The 17,225-nt window shown below is 54.1% G+C and overlaps 5 protein-coding genes across 5 annotated transcripts; 3 read left to right on the forward strand and 2 right to left on the reverse strand.

Annotated features, from left to right (window-relative positions):
- Window positions 1-130: 130 nt before the first annotated feature.
- Window positions 131-1,847, reverse strand: FIBRA_01254 (uncharacterized protein; the record flags this gene model as incomplete). Its single annotated transcript, XM_012323132.1, has 6 exons — window positions 131-229; window positions 276-788; window positions 847-1,109; window positions 1,167-1,385; window positions 1,438-1,485; window positions 1,541-1,847. The coding sequence occupies 6 exons, from the start codon at window positions 1,845-1,847 to the stop codon at window positions 131-133; spliced, it is 1,449 nt and encodes a 482-aa protein (XP_012178522.1).
- Window positions 1,848-2,547: 700 nt separating this feature from the next.
- Window positions 2,548-4,941, forward strand: FIBRA_01255 (uncharacterized protein; the record flags this gene model as incomplete). The annotated part of the gene is made up of 18 exons (XM_012323133.1): window positions 2,548-2,620; window positions 2,675-2,707; window positions 2,757-2,765; window positions 2,824-2,866; window positions 2,914-2,976; window positions 3,033-3,162; window positions 3,215-3,315; window positions 3,368-3,461; window positions 3,522-3,608; window positions 3,661-3,737; window positions 3,784-3,898; window positions 3,947-4,048; window positions 4,095-4,155; window positions 4,205-4,239; window positions 4,289-4,520; window positions 4,572-4,651; window positions 4,707-4,839; window positions 4,892-4,941. 18 exons carry the CDS (start codon window positions 2,548-2,550, stop codon window positions 4,939-4,941), a joined length of 1,518 nt encoding a protein of 505 aa, XP_012178523.1.
- Window positions 4,942-5,476: 535 nt separating this feature from the next.
- FIBRA_01256 (uncharacterized protein) lies at window positions 5,477-6,856 on the reverse strand (the record flags this gene model as incomplete). The annotated part of the gene is made up of 7 exons (XM_012323134.1): window positions 5,477-5,667; window positions 5,720-5,801; window positions 5,859-6,020; window positions 6,070-6,271; window positions 6,327-6,461; window positions 6,518-6,591; window positions 6,647-6,856. The coding sequence occupies 7 exons, from the start codon at window positions 6,854-6,856 to the stop codon at window positions 5,477-5,479; spliced, it is 1,056 nt and encodes a 351-aa protein (XP_012178524.1).
- A 2,480-nt stretch (window positions 6,857-9,336) lies between these two features.
- On the forward strand, window positions 9,337-11,618 carry FIBRA_01257 (uncharacterized protein; the record flags this gene model as incomplete). Its single annotated transcript, XM_012323135.1, has 15 exons — window positions 9,337-9,415; window positions 9,475-9,507; window positions 9,561-9,612; window positions 9,668-9,730; window positions 9,784-9,913; window positions 9,970-10,005; window positions 10,062-10,126; window positions 10,179-10,272; window positions 10,326-10,412; window positions 10,472-10,548; window positions 10,611-10,824; window positions 10,877-10,937; window positions 10,993-11,333; window positions 11,389-11,521; window positions 11,575-11,618. 15 exons carry the CDS (start codon window positions 9,337-9,339, stop codon window positions 11,616-11,618), a joined length of 1,509 nt encoding a protein of 502 aa, XP_012178525.1.
- Window positions 11,619-12,902: 1,284 nt separating this feature from the next.
- Window positions 12,903-17,120, forward strand: FIBRA_01258 (uncharacterized protein; the record flags this gene model as incomplete). Its single annotated transcript, XM_012323136.1, has 20 exons — window positions 12,903-13,015; window positions 13,500-13,689; window positions 13,739-13,773; window positions 13,821-14,324; window positions 14,376-14,437; window positions 14,487-14,693; window positions 14,753-15,129; window positions 15,181-15,296; window positions 15,353-15,491; window positions 15,544-15,551; window positions 15,632-15,646; window positions 15,692-15,835; window positions 15,893-16,054; window positions 16,104-16,138; window positions 16,191-16,206; window positions 16,259-16,410; window positions 16,463-16,509; window positions 16,566-16,620; window positions 16,673-16,728; window positions 16,791-17,120. The coding sequence occupies 20 exons, from the start codon at window positions 12,903-12,905 to the stop codon at window positions 17,118-17,120; spliced, it is 2,763 nt and encodes a 920-aa protein (XP_012178526.1).
- Window positions 17,121-17,225: the final 105 nt, after the last annotated feature.

The raw sequence follows: 17,225 nt of genomic DNA on the forward strand, positions 1-17,225 counted from the left end.
GGCTCGATATCAAGTAACAGGCGCGAGCTTAGAGCTGCCAATTCTATTTGGGTTCTCTGGGTGCCAACGGTAGTCATCCGTGACGGATCGTAATTGTCGACTCCAGTAAGTTTGGATATGGCGATGTCAGTTAATGACTCGCGAACGCTCGGGTCTCCATGGTGAAACACCGCGTACCACCTAAGAACAGCTTTAGGAAATGAACTAGCGTCGGTATAACAGACGACAACTGACAGAGGACGTCCGAACTGAGATGAGAATTCGTGGTTGCACACATCTGCCAGCGTTTTCTCACCATGTCCGATGAGCGGCTTTCCTTTGTGCAGACAATCAAACGGGAGCTCAGTATATGGCGACTGAAGGAAATCCCCTCCCGAGCTGACACGCTCCGAATGATGCTTGTCACGAGTAGGGGCAAGGTTATGCAAAGTGAAGTTAGTTGAAAGTGTGATGACGAACAGATCAACAGTAAGCAAGTCATTTAACACGGCGCACAACGCGTGGAAGCGTGATCTTAGCTTGCCGTCAACCTGTGTCCTGAGATATGCATCGGCCAAGGTGTGAGCCTCGTCGAAATATATGATGAACTGGGCCGTCCTCTTCGACCTTGGGCGTTCATTGACACGTGGGTGCCTCATCGAATCTCCGGGTTGTTTGACATGCGAAGACCCATTTGGACTTTTTTGTCCGTCGACATGCGATGCGATCCATGTCGCGAGTCGATTCCCTGCTTTCACAGTACGGTCTTTTGCAGCGTGGAGATCCACATTCTCGGGGAGATGACAGTTCTGCCACACATTAGCTTGAAATATTGTGAAAAGAAACCTGCATTACTGGAATACGCACATCTATCACGGTATCATATAGAATCCCTCGCATGTGCTTACCGCCAGTCGCTTCTGTAGCGAGTTGCTCCCTCCATGTCGACGCGAAATCTCGAGATGTTTGGAAATGAGTGTCTCCCCAATTCCTATCCAGCCAATCATAGACCTGATCGAAAAGCTTCTCAAAAAACACATGATACGCATCGCGACAGCCTTCCCAGGTCTTAAACTTAGTGTCCACAAGAAAGTTCCTCACTGCGCTGTCTGAATGAGGGAAAGGAAAGCCTGTAGAAGTGTTCGTTACCAATTTGACATACTTCAGGTCGGGTAAAAACTACGAACCTTTATCAACCGATTCGCGGACGTTGAAAGGGATGGTGAAAATCAGACGTGCGAGTTCGTCCACCATCCTAGATTTTCCAGTTCCAGAACTTTGGATGATGGGCAGATGGTTTGCGTAAAAGTGATCAGGTTTCAGGAGTTCCATCATATTCTGTATGCTGTGTAACAACACTTCATGGGAGTGGCCGTGGAATGGCATTTCCCATGCGGCCCTCATGGCTAACAAAGCAAGTTAGCTCATTTTCTAAGGCATTTTAAACCCGGGATTGACCGCGTTCTAAAGATTGACGGTTTAGGCTCTCGGGACGTCGAAGTATCTCTGCGTATATACAGTTACCGCACACGTGAAATGACCAAGGAAACGAGTTACATACTGAGACGGAGTACCGTAGAAAAATCTTGTGTCTTCAATGCATTGGCCAATATCTCCCTCAAATCTGAGTGTTGGCAAAGTCGTTCGCACACCTCCACATTTCCCAACCGCGGGTCGAGTTCGGTACTATGAAATGCAATAGCAGCCAACAACAATGCGGCCGCGTACGAATCCGTAGAAATAGGCATTGCATCGTGCATCGAGAGACGAGGAATAAGCTTGGGATTTATTGCGGCAAGGCCCCGATTCTCTGTAACGGACAAGTCCTGTACGAGAGACAGATCCAACAATCCACTAGAAGAATCCATTGTGACTATTTTTCAATGTGAATACTAGACGATAGTGGGAAGAGACTTGGATGATTTGTTGGGTTGTAAGTGGCGGTACTATTTGGTTTTATATGCCACTCTGGCGTGTACGCCACACGACCGTCAATGGCACGTTCAATAAGTGGCTGCGGCATGCCAGTGTCTTAATTTTTGAATTGATAGGATACATTAAAGAACAATCTGTCTAGTGCTAAAAAGCTTTTATCACCCTTGCACATTGATGGGTCAGGCCTGGCTCCCAGTGGAATGTGACATCAATGAAATTAAGAAACTGGGTCACTCAATGAATTGCATTGAAAATGGGTGAGGAAAGCCAAATTATGTAATTCATGCCAATTTGGTCTATCTCATTTTTTCTCATTGAATGACATAGTAATTAATGTTGATTCTCACCAGGCTTGATTGACAACCCTGGCAAGTCTGACTTGACTCCCTTGATTGACGGGGTCGACGACAACACTGCATGAAGCAACATGGTGGCCCGTGGGCGCGCCTGGCGGAGGCAGCAACGGGCGCCCGCAGAGGCTCCGCCTCCGCCGGGACTACGGGCCGCCGCGTTGCCTACAGTTCACGGCATGGAGCAGCGTCCCACCGCGGCGGGAACTCCTTATTACGCACTCTGCTCGCTCTGTGCCTGCTGCTTGCTACTGGCTATTGCTGATTGCTATTGACCACCAAGATGAGCAGGACAATTTCTGGGAAGGAGATCGCCGAGCACAGCTCGCGCGAGAGCTGCTGGATCATTGTACATGGTGCGTGCTCGCCCTCGTACGCTCTTCTCGCTCTGACGAAGCGGCTGTGAACAGGGAAGGTGTATGATGTGACCGAGTTCCTTCCAGGTTAGTGCATTTTTTCTCCGTCCCGCGAGTGTTCTAACTTGCTCCCCAGAACATCCTGGTGCGTGTAACGCAGCTGCATGAGCAAACTAGCCGGCGCCGACTGATAGTGCGCGTAGGCGGAAGCAAAATTATTCTCAAGTATGCAGGCAAGGATGCGACGTAAGCCGCCCGTTTCTCGTACCGCCTGCCGTGCTGACGTCCCACAGCGCCGAGTACGACCCCATCCATCCTCCCAACGCCATTACGGACAATCTTCCCCCAGAGAAGCAGTAAGTACGCACCAACACGCACAGATTTTTGAGTCACTGATCTTCATTTCTGCCAGCCTGGGTGCCGTCGACCCCGCTACTGTGACGCAAGTTGCAGCGGCCCCGACGGACGCGGAGAAGGCGCGCCTGACGCGTATGGAGCAGCGACCCCCGCTCGGAGAGATTCTCAGTCTGCACGACTTTGAGGTAAGAGAGTGCTGGCACGTTTGCGGCGAGCCCTGACAGCTGTGGTTGGCAGGCGATTGCGCGGGAGGTGCTCCCGGAGAAGGCGTGGGCGTACTACAGCTCCGCCGCGGACGATGAGATCACACTGCGCGAAAACCACGCCGCGTACCACCGGTGCGTCCCCGTCCTTGTTCCCAGCGCGAGTGCAAGTGACACCTGTGCCCAGTGTGTGGTTCCGCCCCCGCATCCTGCGCAGTGTTACGCACGTGGACTGGTCGACAAGCATCCTTGGCCACGCGAGCAAGATGCCCTTGTACATCGTGCGTCGCCGCTATTTGCGCCTTCCCTACGAGCTGTGCATACTCTAATCTGTTCTTTAGACCGCCACCGCGCTCGGGAAACTGGGCCACCCCGATGGCGAGCTGAATCTGACCCGTGCGGCCGCGAAGCACGGCGTCATCCAAATGGTGCACTTCCTTCGCCCGCTCGTGCTATCTACGCTAACAGCTCGCGCCAAAGATCCCGACCCTCGCTTCGTGCTCGTTCGACGAGATCGTCGATGCCGCTGCGCCCGGCCAGGTGCAATTCCTCCAGCTGTACGTCGCACGTAGCCCAGAGATGCGTGCGCTGACCCCATTCCAGATATGTCAACTCAGACCGCGCCATCACTGAAAAGTTTGTGCGGCACGCAGAGCGACGCGGTGTCAAGGCACTCTTCATCACCGTCGATGCCCCCCAGCTTGGCCGCCGCGAGAAGGTGCGTGTTCCCGCTGTGCACCGTGGTGTAGCGCTGACGCTCCTCTAGGATATGCGCATGAAATTCGAGGCTGAGGATCCTGCGGAGGTAACAGATAACAAAGTCTCGGACAAGGTCGACCGCTCGCAGGGCGCAGCGCGGGCCATCAGCGTGAGTCATCCGTTGGTCGCCGTGCGCAATGCTGATTGCGCTCTAGTCTTTTATCGACACCGGCCTCGATTGGGCCGACATCCCCTGGTTCCAATCTATCACAACCAGTGAGTGCTCATCTGTCTGTCCGCCCCTGCGCGTGCTCACGCGCGACAGTGCCTATCATCCTCAAGGGGGTCCAGTGTTGGGAGGTGAGCGGCGCCGTCTGCCATCTGCAACGCGTTCTAACTCCCCCCGTAGGACGCGCTTCTCGCGTATGACGCAGGGCTTGCGGGTGTCGTACTGTCAAATCACGGTGGCCGGCAGCTTGAGTTCTCGCGTTCGGGGCTCGAAACGCTTGTCGAGGTCGTCGCACACCTCAAGGAGAAGCGCGGGCTCACGTTCCCGAACGCACGCTTCCAGCTATTCGTCGACGGCGGCGTGCGCCGCGCGACAGACGTGCTAAAAGCAATCGCGCTCGGTGCCACCGCTGGTAAGTGGCACGGCTGCTCTTCTGCTCTGCGTTGACGTTAATTTGCCGCAGTGGGCGTTGGTCGGCCGTTCTTGTATGCGTTCTCCTCGTACGGCCAGGATGGCGTCGAGCGTGCGCTCCAGATCTTGAACGTGTGTCCCTCCATCTCCACTGTCCCGCTACTGCTGACCATTGCGCTGCTGGCAGGACGAGTTTGAGATGTCAATGCGGCTCCTGGGCGCGCGCAGTATCGCGGAGGTTGTCCCCGAGATGGTTGATGCATCGTCCATCCACCAGCACATCGTTGCCGTCCCGTCCGACCGGCTGTATGAGGCGAACTGTGAGTTTGCCGCTCCTACTTATGTTTGTCGGTCGCTGACAACGTCCTATAGACGAGACGATGCAGTCCGTGCGCCTGCGGGAGATCAAACCACGCATGTAGAGCTCCGATGTTCAGCAATGTATGCGCTGCTGCTCCGGTAATTTTCGTTCTCTCGCGCTGCCGATTGTATCCTCTGTATATACCGCTCCTTATCTGGTTCCGTGGATTGTGTACCCGATGTGTGCTGTGATGCGGGCGTGCCTATGTGCAAGTGTGTGAACCATCGCTCAAATCGGAGGATACACGAAGCTCGACAGATCCAATGTCCAATGTTTGTCGCCTGGATGACCTTATATCTCGTGCAAGTAAAGGGAACTGGCGCAAGAGCAATGAAGTCTCACCACCATGACTAGCTTCGTACCCAGACGCGCCAGTACTGACACGTCTGGGTACGAGCCCTACTCATCCTGGCCTGCTGATGGTCGCCACCTTCAATCTATTAAAAATTAGGATGGATTGCGCAATGTACTTCTAAGACACACATATGTAATGACAAGCCAACCAGAAACTATGCAGATGATACGAAACGCGTGTGGAGTAACCAAAAAAATGCGTAATGCAACAATAACGCGAGCAACAGCGTCCTCGGAGTGGCTTAGACGACCTCAAATGCGGTACCGCCCGCTCGCGCATCAAGTGAGATGACGTCGTTGAGACCCATCACTTCAAAGAATGCCTTCGGGTCCATTCCCCGTGCGGACGAGAAGTCCGTGCCGGTTTTCTTCAGCGAGCGCATTGCCTCGCGGATGCCATGGACCGCTGCGACACATGAAACAAGGGAGAAGACTGTATGCAGAGTCAGTCACACATTGAGCACGAGCGCAGGCAGGAGACTCACTGATGATCTTCGCGCCCAACGCCTCCGCCTCCTGGCACGTGAACGACGGCGTGAGCCCGCCAGAGATGACGTTGACGAGCACCTGTAGCACCAAGTTGTCAGTAATCAGCGTTCAGACGGTGTGTGCGCGGAGACGTACCGGCTTAGGCGCGAGGGCGGCGACGGTGTCCTTGAGGAGCTCTGCTGTCTTCACACCTTCAATGAAGCACACATCCGCACCAGCGTCGGCCGCAAGCTTCAGCCGCGTGACGGCCTCCTCCATGCCGAGGACCTGTGCCGAGTCGGTGCGCCCGATGATGACCTGTCCTAACGTCAGGATACAGCCCACATAGACAAGCCAGAGGACTCACAAAGTCCGAGCCGCCGGGGATGGAGTCGCGCGCGATGACCGCGGCGCGGATGCGCTGGAGGAACTCCTCGCGCGAGACGACCTGCTTGCCCATGAGATGCCCGCAGCGCTTCGTCTGCACCTGGTCCTCGATGTGGAAGCCAGCCACGCCGGCGCGCACGTACTGCGTCACTGTGCGCGCGACCATAGCGGGCCCGCCGAATCTGTGAGCGAAGGTAAGCGCGTGCCCGCTGCAAAGGAGGGACACGGGAGACGCACCCGGTGTCCGCGTCCGCGATGACGGGGACGGTGGGGTCGAGGCTGCAGACCATCTGCGCGCTCTGTACAAAGTCGTTGAGGGTGGCGATCGCCACGTCGGGCATGCCCAGGCGCGATGCGGTCGTCGCAGCGCCGCTGGGAGCGCGGGGCGTGAGTGCGACGATTGGAGAGCAGGTAGATGGGGACGCTACCTTTGGTACATACAATCAAACCCAGCCTCGAGGGCGCAGCGCGCGCTGATGCCATCGCAGATTCCTGGCGCAACCTGTCATGCGGACGGTTAGATCAAGAGTGGCGAGTACGCACACAACGTTACTTACCACGATGCCGGGGCGCGCGAGCATTTGGCGGAGGCGGGTGGCGGGGTTGTGGGAGAGAGGGCCCTCAAGGAAGTTCTTGGGGTCGAGGCGGGGGTTGTAATACACGCCCTCATGGGACCCGCTCACTGGGGAGACGGGCTCGGAGGCGGGGGGAGTGTCTGCCGAGGGCTGGACGGTTTCGGTCTCGCGGTGGTACTCGAAGCCTGGCATTTTGACAGAGTGAAGAAGGGGGGTTATAAAGATAACGGAGAGGATTTAGTTGAGACGGAAGTGGGTGGTTGGGTTAATCCCGGTGGGTTGTTGGGCTGATCCCAGCGGGTTGTGTGCTTATATGCGTGTGGTGGTACATTCCGGTAGGATGCGAGAAGAGAATAGAACGCAGGTCACTCCATGAGCCTGTCAGAGATCGATGGTTTGGGGCGCAAATACGCGTAACAACGCAGCCTGGTGTGGCAGACCGTATGAAGTCGGGCAGGAGGATTCTCGTTTCCGAAAGGCGATAGAGCGGGAATAGACCAGAAGGGAAGCGGAGGCCGCCCGAGGCTCTTCATGCCGACAGGTGCTGCCCCGGTGTGCACGTCGGAGCGACGCTGGTGCCATCGACTCCAAGACTACCGAGGTCACTTGGCGGAGGGGAAGGGCGCAATTTCCATCCCTAGCATGCTTGGCAACATCGTATCTCGCTCCCCCGCATCTTCGAGGACAACAGTCAGCTAAACGCGCCAACGAAGCGCCCTGAAGAGGATACCAGCTCTGCACGCGGCGTTTGGGTGGTGCACGGGTCTTATCGTGCCAAGTCTCCGTCCGCGAAGAAGATGGCCACGACTCACCATTCGTATATGCATACTTTGCCCTTTTCATCGGACTGTGCTTGCGCTGGAAGCACTGTCCAAAGGAGCAGCAACTGTGTATCGCATGCGGTTAGCCACAATGCAGATGGCATGAGTTATTTACATAAGGAATGTTTCACCGGGAGAGTTTTACGCGCGACGCTTAAGATTCTCGGGAGCCTGATCAGGATCTGGTCTTCGTGATTGACAAAGCTCGAAAGAGTCGGAGCCCTCGGATTCAATTGGTGGGGTTGTATTGCTCTTCATATCCGGGCTTGGCAACACGAGTTGCCCATTACCCAATCTCACACACTGCTTTCCCGACGACTTGATTCAGCCTCGACTTCAACTTTGTGGAATGCCCTGGGTGACTGCTGCTGGGTCCTGGTACGGCATTGTCGCTCGAGGAAAGTGAGTGCCAGCAGTGATTAGTTCAAGTTGCATGTGAGCAATTCTCCCGAGCAAGACATTCTGTCGCTCCATGATTGAATGCACACACCGCTTCAGCACCTGATGACTGGAGCGGATTTACATTCAATTTTGGATCCATTTGCCAAACAAGCATGCTGCCATGTGTACCAGTGACTCGTCCGAGTCTTCAGCTTGGGGCAGGAATTGACCAAGCAAGTGTTATGTAAGCGCCGGCGCCACAGGCTCCAATTGCAAGTCACCATCGCCCTAGATTGGCAGAGGAATTCACACCTTGAAACTTAAACCTGTAAATTGCAGTCAAAAGTAGGTTGAGGCCCCAAAGACCTTGTTTTGAAATGGCCGCCACGGCGCATGACGCTCGTGGGCCCCCGGCGGTCTCAATGGTGCCCTTGATCATTTTGGAGTGCTATATTGCGACGTCATTGTTCGTAGAAATCTCTGTGGTTGCTATTATCCGTTACTCAAACAAATGTCTTGAAAGTAGCATGGATGCCATGCACAAATTTACCATACTTATTTTACAAGTGTAAATTAGCGAGCGCCCGGGCATGACACGGTGACCGTCCACACCAGCGCCGCGTCGCTCTGCTCCAGCTCTAGCAAGTAACAAGTTTGAACTTCAATCTCGTTCTCGGACGGCGTTAGAAAGGATTCACATCTAGTGATTGTGATAGGGAGTCCCCTCGTGGAGCCTCACGCCTACGGATCTACTGGTTCTACGGTCGTTCAACCCACTCCCGGAGGCCCAAGGCCTGAAGATTCCAACTCTACTCCCGCACTTTCTGTTCGGAGCATGCACCGTATTGAATAGTCAGAGAAGCTCAATTTCGCATCATCGGCCTATCTAGGGATTCTCGTGCATGTTCATGTATCTTTCCACATGTAACTGTGGCTTTTGTGATTCAAACTTGACTAATGACCGCACACCCGGTGATTCTGACGGCGTTAGAGAGGATCCTCTCCGACGGATGCTCGCAGCGGAGCTGGTGAGTGGAACAGGAATTACACTCGCTGAGGGACTCTGCAATGCGGGCAGCAAGGGCACGGAATCGTGCTTCCGGGGCTCGCTCTCGCCGTCGGCATAATCAGGATCCCCGACCAGCACGACGCGAGCCTCTTCCCTGAGTGGTCTCTGCTCGCGCTGCACACAAATCACGCAGATTGCCCAAAGGGCGCAAAGCGCCCCACCGATCTAACACCGAATGTCTGCTCTCTATGTTCGCGCGCGGCCCCGCCTCACGGATTCCGCGCGCCCTGCGCTATACAATTGACAGCGGGACTGGAGTGCCTGTACGAGATCGGCTGGAGCAGGAGACTCCGCAGACTCCGGGCGACGACGTTGAAAAGACACAGGCGCTGCGCTGCTGAGCCCCATCCTCCAGCTCGCCTAGAAGTCTCTCCACCCCCTCATACCCGCCATCCACCAAAATGTCCGACGTCCGTGTCCTCACCGGTCCCGAAGTTGCTGCCCACGCCAGTCGGGACGACTGCTGGATCATCGTCCATGGTAAGCCTTGCTTGCTCCGATCATTCCCCGTGTGTGGACTGACAGCTCATCGAAAATAGGCAAAGTCTACGACGTGACTGAGTTTTTACCTGGTGAGCATTGTGCGCAGCGGGTACATTGCCGTCAGTGCTGATTGTTGTCACAGAGCACCCGGGTGGCCAGGCCATCATCCTTAAGTACGCCGGGAAGGATGCGACGTAAGAACACTCAATAGTACTCTGGGAATGAGGACGCATGCTGATTGGTCTTCAGGGTTGCCTACGAGCCCATCCACCCTCCCGATGCGATCACGACAAACCTGCGCCCCGAGAAGCAGTAAGTGTCTGCTCTGAATCAGAGTGCCTATCGACCCTTATTGTCCTCTGAAGCCTTGGCGTCATCGATGCGAGCACAGTAGCCAAGGTTGTCCAAGAGGTGACTGAGGAGGAGAAGCGGCGGCAGAAGTTCCTCGCAGCGCGGCCACCCCTCGACAGCATCATCAACATGCACGACTTCGAGGTGAGTTGCATGAGTCTCCTTCCTCGACCGTATGAGCTCACGTCTCTGCTACACAGTCTGTCGCGCGCCAGGTCATCACGGAGAAGGCTTGGGTATGTCTTCTGTCAGCTTGATTGCATGCCAAGCGCCGTTCTTATTTGTGCGACAGGCCTATTACTCGTCTGCGTCCGACGATGAGATCACCATTCGTGAGAACAGGATGGCGTACCAGCGGTAAGGCCATCTGTCCTGCACAATGTGATGTGAACTCATATCTTGGTGCTAGCGTTTGGTTCCGTCCACGCATACTCCGGGACGTGACCGTGGTGGACTGGTCGACGACGATCCTCGGACACAAATCCAGTCTCCCCGTCTACATTGTAAGTGCATCTGAAAGAATCATGTGAACTGCAATTGAATGCCATTGAATCAGTCGGCGACTGCACTTGGCAAGCTCGGGCACCCAGAGGGTGAACTCTGTCTTACTCGGGCAGCGGCAAACCACGGGGTGATCCAGATGGTGCGATCTACTACTCTCGCTGAGCACTGTCATAGGCGCTGACTCGCCCATGGTTCCAGATTGCGACGTTGGCGTCGTGCTCGTTTGACGAGATCGTCGACGCTGCCAAGCCCGACCAGACGCTCTACCTGCAGTTGTACGTGCCGCATTTGCAAGCCAAGCGTACTTGGTTACTGACTCGTTCTGATGCTGGTGCAGGTACGTGAACAAGGATCGCGAGATTACGAGGAAGTATGTGCAGCACGCGGAGAAGCGGGGCGTCAAGGCGCTCTTCATCACCGTCGACGCGCCCCAACTCGGCAGGCGCGAGAAGGATATGCGCATGAAATTTGTTGGCGATGATGGCGTCGCCAAAGTCCAGGAGGGCCAGGACGGTGTCAAGAAAGATCAGGGCGTTGCCCGCGCCATCAGCGTCCGTCTCTCATTCCTGTTATGCTGCTGCTCCGCTCACCTTGTTTTTCTAGTCCTTCATCGACCCCAGCCTCTCATGGAAGGACATTCCCTGGTTTAAGAGCATCACAAAGAGTGCGCGCTCTGCACTTATTCTCCGTGTGCGCACGCTGACTCCATCCATCCACAGTGCCCATTATCCTGAAGGGTATTGCTACGGCTGAGGACGCCATCCTCGCGTATGAGGCGGGCGTCCAGGGTATTGTCCTCTCCAACCACGGTGGTCGCCAGCTGGACACCGCGCGATCTGGTCTCGAGATCCTCGTCGAGGTGACCGCGGCCCTGCGCGCGCGCGGCTACTTCCCCGACCCCAAGTTCGAGATCTTCGTCGACGGCGGTGTGCGTCGCGCGAGCGATGTGCTCAAGGCACTTGCCCTCGGGGCGAAGGCCGTTGGTGTTGGCCGGCCATTCCTGTACGCATTCTGTAGCTACGGTCAGGAGGGTGTGGAAAAGGCGATCCAGATCTTCAGGGTGCGTGGTTCCGCGGGTTGTGATGCTCCGCGGCGATGCTGACATTGGGCCATAGGACGAGTTTGAGATGAACATGCGCCTCTTGGGCGCGCGGACGATCGACGAGCTGGTCCCGGAGATGGTTGACGCGAGTGCGTTGTCGTCGCACATCGTGATGACACCACAGGACAACCTGTTCCAACAAACTTGTGCGTGTGTGCTCTATTGGGATCATCGTGCGTTCGCTGATCGCTCTACACAGACCAACCCCTCGCCGGTGCCAAGTTCAACGAGAGCAAGCTGTAGATGTGTTGCGGCTGGTAGATTGGGCATGGATTCTTCTATGATACCTTGCGCGTTTGGATGTACATATATGATTTGTAGACACTGTAATATCACGAGCCTCTGCGATGCGTACCCGTATGGTCTATGAATGCTTTGTGGCTTGAAGTATTACGCATACCTAACAAGTCTAGGCGGACGTTACAGTATTGCAAAACTTGCAAGTATTGTGTTGTTCGCCTGGGTTAGCTTTAAGTCCGAGGAGAGGAAAGATACATTCATTACGACGTGTCATCTCTGTCCGACAATTTCGAATGTTTACACGCGCACACTTTGGCCTGTCGTGGTATATTATCGGAAGCATGGAAGGCGGAGATTGCGGTATCGACATATCCATCACATTTTCTCCTTTATTCTTTCTAGTCTGACCGCGATTGTGTCGCACCTTCCTCTTGACTCCATCGGCGTCGGGACCATGTTAGAAAATACGTTTCAAACGGACGAAGAGCAAAAGTCTTGCTCGAGGTGTTATAACTCTCGCACCTCAGGCTGAAGGGGTTGGGGGCAGGTGAAGTATGCATATCAATGGAACTTTGTTGCTATCGACTCGGGTGTTCTGAGCTCGAATCAAGCGCCATACGTTAAGTTGAACTAGGCAGCCCAGTTCCGAGTTTGGTATGTTGTGTACGCACTCGCTGGGTCATTTTTTGCGACAAAATGAATGTAATTGTTCTATTTTTCTTAATGGACGAACATTCATCAATACCAGGTCACCCCTTTACATAGCAGTCGCCCCTTTCTTTCTTGAACCAGTTGTTGCTTCAGCCGTATCCGCCGCTCGCGGCAGTGAAGATTTGGTCTAACACGAAGGAAAGCTAAGTAGCTATTTTAGCTCGGATATATACTCATCATTTTTTTAAATATCGAAACGCGTTGCGAGAAGCTATATGCCATGGAGCTCATGCTGTGTTGCTCCGCAACCAAATGACGACACGGCTAGCGGAGCCGGAAATGAAACAATCGGAGATACAATTCGACGAGGGGATCGAGAGGAGATCTAAGCGGAGTGTACCATTAATTTTATCTCCGTCCGGCGTACGGTGGCTGTCCGGTGGCTGGTTCCTGCAGTGGTCATTTTTGCCGTTCACCTCCTGCCCTCGGCCCCTTTGCTGTCTCCCTTCCCATGCAATTCGTGAGCTAACACGACCCAAATTCCGAAGCTTGTTCGGAAACTTTCTCGTCTGTTTTCACCATCCTCGCCTGGCGCCAGCCTCCAAAACCCATTGATCGTCGGAACGCCCGCCGCGCATGCCCTCGCTGCCGTCCCGTCGTCTTTCGCGGAAGTCGTGGAACTGGCTTTCGAACATCTGGCGGTACTTCCGGGGGCATCTGAACTTCTACCGCGTCCACATCCTTGTCTTGTGAGTGTTCTTTCCCAGACTCTAGTGCAGTCCAATGTCTCTATGATCGAGCACACGAGGACCCGGGTATCAAGCCCTAGCTGTTGTGTACTGACGTGTGTGGTATCGGTTCATGTATCTGGATTGCAGGTCTAGATGTCAGTTCGTGTATAAGGTAACTGTGGGGTGATAGCGCGGGAGGATAGAATTTGTCAACCTGAGCAGACTGGGCGTAGCAGCGGCTCTTGGCTTGAAACTATGGATCAAGGCCAGTTGTTCCTGGACAAGATCCACTATGCAGGGTTGTGATTTATAGATTCAATTAACAAGCGACGCGAGATCCCCTGGGTGAATCTCGTTGGGGAGGTTCCTCCTGAACCAAGCGACTTATGCACTCGAGTGATCATTGTAACGACACGCAGATCTAGTGCTCTTGTTATTTTTGCGATCGTGCTTCTTGCTTTTTTTGTGGTCACGCAGATCGCTAAACACCTATCTCTCGCAGCCTTTTTGCGCCTCTGATATTCTCTGCCATCATATATGCGGCCAATGGAGAATTCCACATCGCCTACATCGACTGCCTCTTCAATTCCGTCAGCGCCTTCGCCGTCTGCGGCCTCGCAAGCATCGATCTCAGCCGAATGACGCCATTCCAGCAGGCTTTGTTGTTCATACAGTTGTCCCTTGGAAACATTGTCAGTGATACACTCCTATGTGTTGGAGGCGTTATGAACCTTTTTATAGGTAGTGGTGTCATGGGTAATGGTGTATATACGGAGGTAGGTTCTTATGCACAACGTGGAGCCGTTGCTGAGCTGTCACGTAGGAGCTTCTTTGCGAAGAAATTCCAGCGCTTCATGGAAGCTGACATGGCACGCAAGTTGTCTCGTCAATCGCACAAACACGTGGAAGTCAAGTTAGTTCCGTGGTGGCGTAGAGCAGCAAATATTGTCTTCGGCCAGACAAAATTGGATTCCGGCGATGCTAATGATAGTGGAAGTAGTTCCACTCCTGACCATAGAGGGGCGCAGACGTCGCGTCTACGGCCAGATATGATTCGTAGGATGGATGATGCACCGCGCAGAATCAATCCGAGCGGGTGGATCAGCGAAGCTCGTATGGACACTAGGGGCCACGCAACAAGTGAAGCACCTCATGGAGACGTCTCCTCTTCGCCGCAGTTCTTGACGTTTTCAGACATAGAAAGCCCTGCGCCTGTGGATGGACCTGCTCTCCAAGGTTCACCTCGCTCTGCGTCTGTGACCGAGTTGGAGTCAGATGTTTCAGATAGCAAACACCACGGGGCTGGCGACGAGGAGGAGGAACAAAAGTGCGTCTATTCGTCGTGCAAGCGTCTCACTTGCAGATTATAATTTTTTAGTCGGCGGCGAGTTCTTTCGGATCCCCAAGTGCCACCTATGATGTCCGAATTGCACAAATCTGGTCTGTGATATACAACGTGACAATATTGTGATCTGATGATGTTCTCTAGGGCAAGGAGATAGGCTACCGCGTTCGATTTCTGTGTCCGTTGCCTCACCCAACAGGCAAGGCTACTTGCCGAGAACGCAAACAATCGAATTTGCTGCAACCCCTCGGCCGTTGCGCTCTGCTCGTTCTTTCGGTGAGTTTGGGGGTCGGGTCAACTCATTGGCCCAACAGGGCACCATCACCGACTATTCGACTCCACACGATCGTAGTGAGCTGTTCACCGTTTAGCGCACTGTCTTGTAATTGTTTACCAACAGTCTTGGTAAGGGTCCATGCACAGACCAACCATATCGATGCCGCATACATTCGAGTCGAGAGCGTCTTTGCACTCGCATCCTCCCCGAGTGATGGATACCGGCTTTGGCGGCTTTCCCATGCCATTTGAGATCCTCTCTAGACTGTTCAGGCATTTTTTCCCCAAACTGGAGCGAAAGTTGACCCGCACGGTTACAATGCCGCGGACGCGAACAATTGTTTCCCAACACGGTTCAGTGGCGCCAGGGGCCCGGCCCGTGTCGTATATAAGCTTCGAGGCGGTCGTCGGCCGCAACTCAACGTTTAAGAGGCTGACACACGAGCAACTGGAGGAGCTCGGAGGAGTTGAATACCGTGCGCTTGGGGCCCTGCTTTGGATTGTTGGAGGGGTGACTTTTCTAGATGCTATATTTGTCTTAGAGATGCTGACATCGCTGTAGTATCATCTGGTGACGCAGTTAATGGCTTTCACCATCATTGCGCCTTATGTATCGATACCTCGCTGGAGCGCGGATTTTAAGACCCCGCAGTTATTCAGGAATACCTCGCCTATTTGGTATGGTTCCCTCGTTGTGTTCCTCCGCAGGTCAGCTCTGTTAACGATGCATACAGGTTCTCCGCATTTCAGGTGGCCTCCGCGTACACGAATGCGGGAATGTCGCTGGTGGATCAATCCATGTTACCCTTTCAAGAAGCGTACCCAATGATAGTGGCCATGATATTCGTGATCTTGGCTGGCAACACTGCTTTTGTGAGCTCGCTTTCTATGTGCTTGCATTTACTGGCTGATCTATTCTTGTCAGCCTATATTGTAAGTGCATATACACCGTGCTATCTGAAGATGTAGGCATTCACGCTATAATTTTTGATCGGACGGTATCCCGTTCCTAGTTTACGATTTACAATGTATGATTTTCCTATTCATCAAGTGCATAGCTGACGATCCACTAGATGGATATTGAGCAAGCTAGTGCCGCGGCAGTCTCGCTTGAATGAGACCTTGCATTTCCTACTCGATCATCCTAGACGTTGCTTCATATACCTTTTCCCTTCTCACCAGACATGGTTCTTGCTGACGATTTTGACGATTCTCAAGTAAGCCTGTTTTGACACCCGTTCGTGGTGATGATTAATCTGAAGTACCGGTGTTAGCACGACGGATTGGTTCGCTTTCCTTGTTTTGGACCTCGGCAATTCTGTGATTGGGTCAATTCCCGTCGGAGTACGTGTCATCGACGGAATGTTGCAGGCCGTCGCCGTTCGCGCAGCTGGCTTCGGTATAGTACCCCTAGCTGCTCTGGCACCAGCTGTCAAGTGAGCAGTGGAACGACCATAGTTGGGGCCCTTGCTTATATTATCTCAGGGTACTCTATGTAATCATGATGTACATCAGCGTATGTGAGTCATGCTCACTCATCTACTCCCGAAATCTTACTCATTCCACTAACAGACCCGGTCGCTATGAGGTACGCCTTTCATTCGCGCACGAAAGAACCGACGAAACCTATTTGATCACAGCGTCCGTTCGACAAATGTTTATGAAGAAAAGTCACTGGGTGTTTTTGAGGACGACCAGTCCTCGGTGGATGTCAATTTCAATCCCGCCGGGAATCGGGTTACGGTATGGAGTCGATATCTTGCAATGCACATGCGGAAACAACTTGCCTTTGGTGAGTACCCCCTCGCTCCGCAGGACATGTTGTTCAGTACCCGCCACATAAGATATGTGGTGGCTAGCAGTCGCGCTAGTCTTGATATGCATCGTCGAAGTACGTCACTTTACAGCCCTTATTATCGCACCTATAAAATTTGCCCCAACTGTTAGCGCGACAGCCTCGAAAATCCTGCCAACGCGACGTGGTTCAACATCTTTAACGTTCGTAAGTAGCGCCTGCCTCCTGCCAGATTCGCGCGCTCACTTTCTCGTCACAGTGTTCGAGACCGTGTCTGCATACGGTGGTGTCGGCCTCAGCCTCGGTGTTCCCTACGTCCGTCTACTCTGTCTCCGTGCGCCCGCTCTCGCTGACATACTTTGATTGTACCCATCCAGGACAACTTCTCGCTGTCCGGCGCGTTCAGTCCCCTGTCCAAGCTCATCATCTGCGCGGTCATGCTGCGTGGGCGCCACCGCGGGCTGCCGGTTGCGATCGACCGCGCGGTCATGCTTCCGTCTGATTTTGATGTCGTCGAGCCACCGCCGACCTCGGAAACGCCTGCGTATCACGACGAGGAATCTGCCCCGGCGAAGCTGTCTTCTCCCGAATCACCTCGCTCGCGAAGACTGTCTGTCCTGCGCACGCTGTCCGAGGCCCCCAGCCGCGATACGCCAGATCGCGACGAGCAGGATCGTCCTGTGGGCAATGGAGACGTGAGTGCGTAGCGACCGCAGACCCAGATGACTATGCACACAGATGGCTGAACGACTGGTTTCCGCTTGCCTGCAATGCCATAGTGATCTAGTCCACCGCCCACACACGCATCAATA

The sequence above is a fragment of the Fibroporia radiculosa genome (genome assembly GCF_000313525.1).
Source record: "Fibroporia radiculosa TFFH 294 genomic supercontigs, scaffold556, whole genome shotgun sequence".
NCBI classification, from domain to species: Eukaryota; Fungi; Basidiomycota; class Agaricomycetes; order Polyporales; family Fibroporiaceae; genus Fibroporia; species Fibroporia radiculosa.